This window comes from Perca fluviatilis, chromosome 17 (assembly GCF_010015445.1).
Source record: "Perca fluviatilis chromosome 17, GENO_Pfluv_1.0, whole genome shotgun sequence".
In the NCBI taxonomy this organism is placed as follows: Eukaryota; Metazoa; Chordata; class Actinopteri; order Perciformes; family Percidae; genus Perca; species Perca fluviatilis.
The window spans coordinates 23,154,952-23,166,247 of NC_053128.1; the positions used below are offsets into that span (position 1 = coordinate 23,154,952).

An 11,296-nucleotide genomic window follows, 5' to 3' on the forward strand; every position below is an offset into this window, starting at 1 on the left:
TCAGTTAAAACTTTCTCTCATGTGCCTCAACACCATGGACTGAGCTACACTTTGCGGTAATTTGACTCTAAAACCATATCAATGATCATGATTGAGTCAGTGCTCAAGATATAAGAACTGTGCTGAATGCTAAAAATGTACTGATAATGATTATTAATGTTAGTATTAATTAATTTTCAGCCAGCAACAACAACAACAAAAAATCTGAAAGGAACAGAAGCCCCCACTCCACTGTCACAATGTCTGACTTATTTTGCCCATCAGCCCCAGCCTGACAGACCAATCACATATATGAATTATCTGCCAGAGAAAATAATGTAAAACATCACTTCCCCCAGGCCCATGCATTTCCTATGAACTCTTCAGATTTACTGTGGATTCTCAGCATATAATGTTCAGACTTGGGCCCTGATGTGCTTCAAGGTATGCAGGAGTATGTAATATATTTATGATATTTTACTATATAAATAAAAAATAATAATAAAAATAAGTAATGATGGTCCACTTTCATTTTCATATTTGATGTATTATAATTATTGGAAGTTTTATAAATGGAAATACAGTAATTTTGGAATATACCCACCTGCTGCTGAAGAAGATAACTTCAGTTGAACTTAAATTAACAAGGCAGCAAAGTTAACTGAGCTAGTAAGACTATACATACAAATACAGTTTATAATACTGTTATATTCCCTAATATTTGGATTTCTTGTGTTACATTTCTTTCAAGTGAAATGATTAAAAAAAACAAAAAAACTTCATGTCCCAGGAATCTTGCGATCGTCGCCCTAGGTCACACGGAAGCAGCTTGTAAACGGGATTCGCTTATATATAAAACCAGCGTACACCGAAAACCCGCCCGGCTAGGCGGAGTCAGCCCTCGACAATAAAATGAGGAACAGGGAATACTGCGGTGTCCGCCGGTTGACCTGTTTAACATGCAGCCGTTTCTAAACTGTGTAGCTAAACATTCTGAAGCTGCTGCTTTATCAATATTAATATGTTTTATTAAGATATTTTTAACGGTTAACGTTACCGCTGGTTGTGTAGCACGTGATCCGCCGTCGGGTAACGTTATCTCAAACCGTAGCTAATTTATGACCTCAAACACTTCCAATGGCTAACTTTCCTCTAACGTTACTCACACCGATCTAGGGCGCCCCAGCGTGTGTAACGTTAAGAGTGTAGCAATACAATACAAGCCTTCAGCAGTCACTTGTTCCCGACTTGGAAGCAAAGGTAGGCTAAACCTTAGGTTAGATATTAGGCTACATTTTGATTGTTAAGCTAACGCTAGCCAAACAAATGCTGCAGCTTCTTCAAGTTTTTTTTTTTTTTTACTTCCACAAAAAAACATAAAACTGTTGCCTCAAGTTTGCTTGTCTTTGGTCAGACTTGATGTGCATGGGGATATTGATCCGTTGTTATTATTAAAACTGTTTGTGCAAAGTACTTTACTTTACAGCAAGTATTTGGTACAAACTTTGCTGGTACTTATTTTCACAAGTGTTTTACTTGACTCTGTAGGCAGGTTAACTTGGCTGTTTGCACTTATTCAAAAATAGGCCACTTTGTACTTTGAAAAAGTAGATCATTTGTACTTTGACTCACTGTCAGAGTCTAAAGTCTGAATGTCATTGTCACAGCATGCAGGGCATACTGTACCTCAGGGCTTTTGTTACCATTTGTCTAACCCCCAAGCACCAGCACCTGTTTTAACATCTATTAAAATTCACTTTACCCCCTTAAACGTTTAAAAGTAGTAGGCTTAACGTTATATGAATATTTAACAAACCTATTTTATAGCAAAGATAACAAAGTCTCTCTGGTTCAAGCCTCTAAAATGTGAATATTGCCCATTGTTCAATTCTATACATTTATTTGTACCTGTGGGGCAATTTGCAGAGGCATATAACATAGTGCAGTAACACAATATAGGAAAATAAAAATACGTAAAAAATATATATAAAAAAAAAGAATAAGCTGTACAAATAATTATACTTTGGTTTACTTTGATAGAAAATGGATTAATACCTCTTTAGATTTTGGACAAAACAAGTAATTTTAAGACCTTTCACCTTGGGCTCTGGGAAAGTGTGATTGTGATTTCTGGCATCACTGTTGAAGATTAATCAATAATAAATAAAAAAAAAACAATTGTTTATTGCAGCCAAAATGTGAGTTAATAAGTAAAAGTTGCCATGGAAAACTTGACTACAGTACACACTACTTGATTAGTAATAGCAATTAGTTGTACAATTCCTAATAACCTCACAGAATCTGATGTGAGCCCCCCTCACCTTTCTGCTGTTTGAATTTCCCTAGTATTCTACCTTCTAGTCATTTCATCATGGCACTGGCTGGAGTGCGAGTTATTGAGCTGGCAGGCCTGGCTCCAGCACCATTCTGTGGCATGATCCTGGCGGACTTTGGAGCCAAGGTGATCCGCGTGGACCGGAATAAAGTCGGCATGTCTTTGGACACACAAGCACGGGGCAAACGGTCTGTGGCCATCAACCTGAAGGCGGCAGAGGGTGTAGCCCTGCTCAGGAAACTTTGTGTCCAGTCTGATGTGGTCCTGGAGCCCTACCGTAAAGGTCAGACCACCATGAGAGCTGTCCTGAGCTCTGTATTACAGCATGGTTAGAATCAGTGGTGGAAGAAGTATTTAAGTATATACAGCCTTTTTTGTATTTAAATACCAAAAGATCCTTTGATAAGAGTGTTATTAACTGTTTTCCATTTAACCCCCCAAAAAGTGCTATAGCCAGGCTGTCACCACAATGTTCACACTGTATGAGAGGCAACATAAGCAGATACAGATAAAGAGCTGTTTTTATTGAATATACTTATAGGTTGACTTTCTTCTGACTGCCCAGGTGTGATGGAGAAGCTGGGCCTCGGGCCACAGGAGATGTTAAAGGAAAACCCTCGTCTGATCTACGCTCGGTTGACAGGGTACGGCCAGAGTGGATCTTATGCCACCGCAGCTGGGCATGACATCAACTACCTCGCCATGTCCGGTAATAACGCACACAACTGTTCATGTTTTTGATTGATTTTTTTTCGTGACCTTGGACAACATGTGAAAGAAAAGGTTGAACACTGACTTTCAGTCTACCATGGGTATGACAGTGTGTTTGTGAAGTCAACCTTTTCTTTCACATGATTTCCTTTTCTGACACATTTATCTACGGGGTGTGCACTTAGTATGCCATTGGAAAAACAACATTGCAATTATTCCAGTACATTTGAAGCAATGAATCACTGACCTACAACAAATCAATACAATGAGTTACACGTTCATTTAGGGGAATGAAATTGTCTGTAATATTATCTCTTGAATAGTCTTAAAAGCATGCCATTTAAATGCTTGGCTTTGCTGGTTAGTGTGCACCATCTGTGTTTTGCAGCACACAAAGAGAACCTAGCCACACCTAAAGACAAATACAAGTAGAGAAGCAACTGCGTGAAGACACAAGGCCAAGTGCCACTGGTTGGGTTGGGATTCAGCTTTGCTGTAAAACCCAAAATGCAAAGACTTACAAAACTCAAATTGCAACTCAAAACACATCTGTTTAAAACGGCCTATTCCACTTGATGTCAATTGCTCAGCCTCTTTCTGTTGTTTCTATTGTATTTTTATTTTTTTGCTGCTTTTAAATGTCTTTTGTATCCCTGTACGGTGTCCTTGAGTGCTGAGAAAAGCGCCTTTTAAATAGAATGTATTAATATTAAAAAAATTGACAGTGGTAAGCTATAAAGCTTGGTCCTACTAAAACATTGATTACAAACTTCTCATCTTTAAGCACACCCAGGAAGGAGTGATGACCAAACAGATGCAATGTAACTGATGACACAAAACAAAATCTGATATGAAAATAGATTGAAAACTATTTCACCCCTGAAAGCTATGCATTCCCAACTCTCTCACTTAGTTTCTGTAATGTAATTTGTATGGTAAGCATTGACCTCTTTCTATTGTAATACAGCCCTCATAAATTACAACATTAGAGATGAAGAGAGTAATCGGTGGTGCTTTGTTTTTAAGCTTTATTCTGTCCTAAATGTACCTATAAGCTTACCCATTATATATCCATCCAATAGTGGCTTTCCAGTGATATCACTATGAAATGGCTTGAGTTTCGTTTATATGCTTATCAGTTAATCTGTGTTTTGCAGCCCTCAATGTGAATCTAGTTATGTTTAAAAAGTAATACAAAATAAGAAAGTATTGACTTTAATGCAAGGCTTAATAAACAACAAAACATTAAAACCATTCCCAGAAAACCACCCATCTAATGTTACTTAGCTTGTCACAAGAACATCCATCCAAGCGTGAGGTCAAACACAACAGGATGGGACCCAGCATGGACCCAACATATAAAGACGTGCTGTTAAAAGTGACCTTGGTAAGGTTTAAATCACTGATAACAAACTCTGTAACTAATGATAAACATGTTATTTGGGGATTTCTATATGGTTTATAGAGCACCTACAGACCAAAGTAAAGTGGCCAAATGAGAACATTTTTGGAGACAACTGCCATAGTTGTCTTGCCTTTTTAATTGGCACTTCCAGGATGTTGAGAAAGTTGCTGTTACTAGCCAGTACTTTTCTTGTGAAGGCCCTTTGTAATATTTGTACGATAACAGAGGACCAAAAAGACAAAGAAACCCTGCACAAAAGTTACATGCTGGTTTAACAAAATAAGCAATTATTTAGTTGGAATAAAAAAAATCAAAACAAAAATTTACTACTTAGGTGGACTTGTGTGCTATCTGAGCTGCACATTGTAGCTCTTTAAAGCATTCTTGTTTGCAGGGGCTGTTGACCTTTTCTTTGTGATGTTTAATTTGGTGGCATCCCTTCTGATTTATTCAGTTAGCAAAATAATAAATTTTCTTTTGACTTTCATGGCTGGTGACTGGCCAGTTACTCTATTGTTCTTCACTGGTGTTCTCCGGTGTCATATTGTGTGAAGCTCTTATCTCCACATTTCTGTCACAGGCCTCTTATCCCGGCTGGGTCGTAGTGGGGAGAAGCCCTACGCTCCGTTGAATCTGATGGCAGACTTTGCAGGTGGTGGTCTTACCTGTGCTCTTGGGATAGTCCTAGCTCTGCTGGAGAGAACAACGTCGGGGAAAGGACAGATCATTGACGCCAGCATGGTAATGATGTCAAGCAATCATTCATGTTCAGAAATATGCAGTACATGTTTGTGATTTTTATTTTTTTATTTATTTATTTATTTTTTACTAGTGTTACCAAAAAAAACAAGCTCAAGTAAATGAAATACACTTGTAAATATGCTTTTTACAAACTACAGTCAGACACTATCGTAGGCCGGGGTTAGAGCACATTCAGACTGACGACAGACCTCCAGCGAACACATGCAACGGGCTGTTAGGAAATGTAAATGGACTGTATTTATATAGCGTTTTTCTAGTCTTAACGACTGCTCAAAGCACTTTCACATTGAAGTGGCACTATTCACCATTCACACACTGGTCGCCACGGGACTGCAGGGCTGCTCTACCACCTGAACCACAGCTGCCACCAGTGTGGCGCTTTGCTACAGGTACTGCTATCGAAACACCAGAAAGCAGTTTATGCCCCTCTGTAGACTGTACAATACAGAAAAGCTTTCCAAGGTATTCTGTATTACAATGCAGTACGTTTCCAGATGATGGTGCACCACAACGTGGTGGCAGACCTTTGAGTCGGGATCAACCTTTCGATTGGGATAGGTGATCAGTCGGACAGCCCTTAGCGAAGTTGTTTGAAAAGCACATCAAAGTCTCTGAATCCTGCTGTGACATCCACTGGCTGTAGTAAAGCTGGAATGTTACAAAGCAGAACTGCTCTTATAAACTCCTTTTAATGAGGTGGAATTGTTAACCCTCTGAGACCTGCCCCTAGGGCAACATTACTGTCTTTAAGAGGCTGTAGCATGTCCATTGGCACAGACCATGTTGTGCTAGCTTGTCTGGAAGGGGGCTATGCTTTCACAGCAGCGTTTGTAGGAGTATATATAGGAGGGTATATGTAGGAGTATATATATATATACATACATACATACATACATACATACATACATACATACATACATACATACATACATACAGCAAACCACTCTTTGCAGGGTCCTGCATGCCCTATGTAACCATTAGAGATTACAATGACTGAATTGATTGCAATCAGCAGTAATAGAAGTGAAAATGGCCGTCTTTTTTGCAGCGCATTTCATGTACTATAGCATGACATCCCACCAAGGGGAAATACATTAAATTTATTATATGCATTTCAGTTAGTTTGATCAAGGTTTTTAATTCATTCAGCAGCAGTAATAGCTTGTGCCCACGTGGAGATTTAAATATATATATTAGGGAGCTGGTTTATACAGTGTAAATGTCAGTAGAATATCCTATGTGCAGTCTTTTCACCAGCTCTGTGTATTTTCTTCTCGGAAAATGATACTGTTGCTTACTGAGGTGTGCTGCTTATATCTACTTAAGTCAACTATATGCTTGGGCTGTCATATATGGGAGTGTACACAGGTTTTTCTTAATGAATAAATGAATAATTTTAACAACATAAAATGCATTGTCTTATTTTCAAAAACATGGTTCTTTATATTCATTTAGCTGTCATTTATAGTTTAAATATGACTGGAGTAATTATGCATAAAATAGAGATTAAAAAAAATATATAGACCCTTCTGACCTGATGTCCTCCTTTTCTCCTCCACTCTCTTACCATCCTCAGGTAGAAGGAGCCGCATATGTAGGTTCTTTTGCATGGAAATCTCGTAGCATCGGTATGTGGGACTGTCCAAGAGGACAAAACATGTTGGACAGTGGCGCGCCTTTCTACGATACCTACGAGACTGCAGATGGAAAGTACATGGCCGTGGGAGCCATAGAACCGCAGTTCTACAGACAGCTACTTACAGGTTGGTAGTGTGCGATTGTAGGCAAGGCAAGGCAAGGCAGCTTTATTTGTATAGCACATTTCAGCAACAGGGCAATTCAAAGTGCTTTACATAAAACATTAAAGAGCAGTTAGAAAACAATTTTAAACAATTTTAAAACATTAATAAACAAATTAAAACAAGAATAAAATTGATAGTGCAGTATAAGAATAAAAGTTACAGTGCAGTATAAGAAATTAAAGTTAATAAAATAGATTATTTAAAGAAAAGCAACATCAAAAAGATAGGTCTTTAGCTTAGATTTAAAAGAACTGAGAGTTGCAGCGGACCTGCAGGTTTCTGGGAGTTTGTTCCAGATATGTGGAGCATAAAAACTGAACGCTGCTTCCCCCTGTTTAGTTCTGACTCTGGGGACAACAAGTAGACCTGTCCCAGATGACCTGAGAGGTCTGGGTGGGTCATAGTGTAGTAGCAGATCAGAAATGTATTTTGGCCCTAAACCGTTTAGTGATTTATAAACCAGTAGAAGTATTTTGAAATCAATTCTTTGAGGCACTGGAAGCCAGTGTAAAGACTTCAGTACTGGAGTGATGTGATCCACTTTCTTGGTCTTAGTGAGGACTCGAGCAGCAGCGTTCTGAATCAGCTGCAGCTGTCTGATTGATTTTTTGGGAAGACCTGTAAAGACTCCGTTACAGTAGTCAAGTCTACTGAAGATAAAAGCATGGACAAGTTTTTCCAGATCTTGCTGAGACATAGGTCCTCTAACCCTTGATATATTTTTAAGGTGATAATATGCTGATTTTTTAATTATGTTAATGTGGTTGTTAAAATTTAGGTCTGAGTCCATGACTACACCAAGATTTCTGGCTTTGTCTGTTGTTTTTAAACATTGTCGTTTGAAGCTGAGCGACTTTCAATCGTTCCTCTTGTCTCCAAAACAACCACCTCGCTTTTTCTTCATTTAATTTAAGAAAGTTCCGGCACATCCAATCATTAATTTGTTCAATGCACATATTTAATTGTTGTATTGGGCTATAGTTCCCTGGCGATAAGGTTATGTAAATTTGTGTGTCATCTGCATAACTATGGTAAGTTATTTTGTTGTTTTCCATAATCTGAGCCAGTGGAAGCATGTAGATGTTGAACAGAAGAGGCCCCAGAACTGAGCCTTGGGGAACTCCGCACGTCATGTTTGTATGCTCACATGTATAATTACCTATAGACACAAAGTAGTCCCTATTCTTTAAATAGGATTCAAACCACTTTAGTACTGAGCCAGAAAGACCAACCCAGTTTTCCAATCGGTCAAGCAATATGTCATGGTCTACTGTATCAAATGCAGCACTAAGATCAAGTAATACTAAGACTGAAATTTTGCCACTATCTGTGTTTAAGTGGATGTCATTAAAGACTTTAACAAGAGCCGTCTCAGTGCTGTGGTGTGGTCGAAAACCTGACTGGAAGGCATCAAAACTGTTGTTTAGCAATAAGAAAAGGTTGAGTTGTTGAAAAACCACTTTTTATTGATTTTACTTAAAAATGGAAGGTTTGATATTGGCCTATAGTTGCTCATTGCAGTCGGGTGTCTAGATTGTTCTTTTTTAGGATGCGCTTGATAACTGCGTTTTCGGGCTTCGGGCCGTGGAAAGATACCTGAGAGCAGAGATGTGTTTACAATCTGTAGAAGATCAGAAGCCAAACACTTCGAAACATTTTTGAAAACACCCGTTGGTAGAATATCAAGGCAACAGGAGGAGGTTTTCAGATGTTGTATAATGTCCTCCAGGTTTTTAAGGTTGATTGTATTAAATTGTGTCATGTTGGAATTTGTTGGAATTGTAGGCATTTTTCTCAATGAAACCTCTAAGGCAGTGGTCACTTGTGTCACACATGTTTCTGTGCCATCATGCCATGACCAAAAGCAAAACCTCAGGGGGAAACTACGGCACAGGAAGGACCCAGCGTGAAATGAAAAGCCCTCTTCTCCTCCCATCAGCAACCTTTCTAACAGTTGGTTATACATTTATTTTTACCGAGTTCACTTTTTCAAAATCAATGGTATTCTTTACCAAAATACAGTACAGCAAAACTGGTAATCTCTCATCCAGAATGCATTAATGCCACCAAAACACTTGACACCCATCTCAGGATCAACTCCTGCACCATAACTGACAATCCAATCCAACACAATGACCTAAAAGAACAACTCAAATCGTATCACTGTCGTCTTTGAATTTGATTTTGCATAAGTAAAAAGTCCATCACAATGAAAAGAACGGAACCCCTTACCATACTGTCTATGTTACAGAAATTAGAATCAGAAATGCTGATGTATGCTTCAGGTATACTTTCCTAAAATGTAGTAATTTTAGTACTTCAAGACAAAACAAAAATATACATTCACCCTGCATACATTTATATAGGATACCTACAGATACAGTATGTATTATATAGTACAGTATATACTGTGGTGGTTGAAGAACAATCAAGATTGTTGAAAATGAACAAATTACCACTGACCGCTGCTCTAAGATGCTAAACATTTCTCAGTTTGACATCAATTTGCTGTTGACTTTTCTGCATTTGGTTACAGAAGTTGTTTTTTTCCTAGGCTTAGAGTTGGATGCTGGAGAGTTGCCTCCTCAGATGAGCTTCACTGATTGGCCAGAGCTGAGACGAATCTTCACAGAGCGTTTTGCTTCAAAAACTCAGGCGGATTGGTCAAGGATTTTTGATGGGACTGATGCCTGTGTTACACCTGTGTTGTCTTTCGACCAGGTGAGCTCACACCCACATAACCAGGAAAGAGCTTCATTCATAAAGGACTCCAGCGGGGAAGAAAGCCCCCGGCCGGCCCCGGTTCTCTCTCGGACTCCTGCGGAGCCTTGCCTTGCCTCAGACCCTGTTATTGGAGAACACACCGTAGAGGTCCTCACGGAGTATGGGTTTACGTCAGCAGACATAGACCAAATGCTTACAGCAGGGGTTGTAGAGTGTAATGCTGTCAAATCAAAGTTGTAGAGATATAATTGATATCAGTGATTGATTTTGAGAAACAAAAAGCACAATTGAGTGATTTTTAGTCAGACCTGCCATTCAAATCATGTATACCACAACTATATAAGTTTTTTTTTTATTTTAACAAGGAAGTCACATTGAGATTAAAACCTCTTTTGCAAGTGAGACCTAGCCAAGACAGGGTCACAAAGCAGCATCCAACACTAGGGGTGTCACGATTCAGATTCTAAATTGAAAATCCATCGAAATGAGCTTTCAATTTCAAACATTAAAATCGAAAGCAGGATCAACGATTCTCACAGTATTCTTTTTTTCTCTTAACCCCCCGCCTGCTTGCTGCTAAAGACACAGCATAATGTAATTTTTGATCACTGCCGTGAGTCGGAGATGATTGAGAAACCACAGAACTGGAAAATGCTCCTGCTTCCCTCAAGTCACCGGTGTAGCAACATTTTGCCTTCCCCTTGAGTTATGTTAACCTGCAACGAACAGTAAAGTGTGTGGGCTTCAACCGCACTCCATGGTGCACTCAGGTGCACCTCGTAAACTAAAAAATGTTGTTGTAAAGTACCATTTTACCTTCTTGTGGCACTTATTGTGGCATAGCTGCCAGCGCTGGGAAAAAAAAGCAGCAATAGGTACGACAAAATACATTACATAAAACGGTGAATTAACAAGGCAGAGGAACTAAAAGTTCAAACTGAGAAGCTAAGAAAATACAAAATGCTGTGAGAAAGCCTGAAATACTTCTTCATCTCACCCATTGATTATCTGAGGTCTGAGGAACCTTGTGTACTTATGTGAAAGAATTTATATATCCCACACACTGACCTCTGGTGTAGGCGAGCCTTTGACAAGGTGTAAGGCCACCCTGTGCGCTCTCGGTCCGTGGATTTTGAGTGAGTCAATTGGTCGTAGTTGTCAATTTGAATAACCTTGAATGCCTCTTCTTTTTAGTGCCACTTAGTGTGTTAGTTTGAAAGAAAACGGGTTTCCATGTGCCAAAAGAAGTGTGTGTACACAAATTGATAAATGTGTGGCACCAAAAATATTAAGTAAATACAGCCGTTATTGTTGTGCTGTCCCACCAGGACGTCTACGTTTGCTATAATGCCTAATGTAAACTGGATCCGACTGTTGCGTTACAGTTGCACATGTGACTCAGTCATAGACTACGTTTACAAGCTGTCAATTTTCGGGTTATGGTCGGGTTAAGGTCATTATTCCGGTTTCTGAAACATTGGGAATAACCCGTTTGCATGCGTGAGCAGAGAGAGTTACTCCTGCATGGAATTTGTAATCAATTGGCAATATCCTGACGTAAACGGCGACGCACGGTTC

At 39.1% G+C, this 11,296-nt stretch overlaps 1 protein-coding gene across 1 annotated transcript; it reads left to right on the forward strand.

Annotated features, from left to right (window-relative positions):
• Window positions 1-886: 886 nt before the first annotated feature.
• amacr (alpha-methylacyl-CoA racemase) lies at window positions 887-10,250 on the forward strand. Its single transcript, XM_039779840.1, has 6 exons — window positions 887-1,239; window positions 2,326-2,597; window positions 2,880-3,023; window positions 5,011-5,171; window positions 6,769-6,955; window positions 9,549-10,250. The coding sequence occupies exons 2-6, from the start codon at window positions 2,351-2,353 to the stop codon at window positions 9,956-9,958; spliced, it is 1,149 nt and encodes a 382-aa protein (XP_039635774.1). The 5' UTR covers window positions 887-1,239; window positions 2,326-2,350; the 3' UTR covers window positions 9,959-10,250.
• Window positions 10,251-11,296: the final 1,046 nt, after the last annotated feature.

What these genes read in the sequence shown, in the direction of transcription:
- amacr (XM_039779840.1), top strand. Translation starts at nt 2,351, where the DNA reads ATGGCACTGGCTGGAGTGCGAGTTATTGAGCTGGCAGGCCTGGCTCCA. An exon ending in CAACTACCTCGCCATGTCCG is followed by an intron (nt 3,024 to 5,010) that starts GTAATAACGCAC and finishes TTTCTGTCACAG; the next exon opens with GCCTCTTATCCCGGCTGGGT. An exon ending in CTACAGACAGCTACTTACAG is followed by an intron (nt 6,956 to 9,548) that starts GTTGGTAGTGTG and finishes TTTTTTTCCTAG; the next exon opens with GCTTAGAGTTGGATGCTGGA.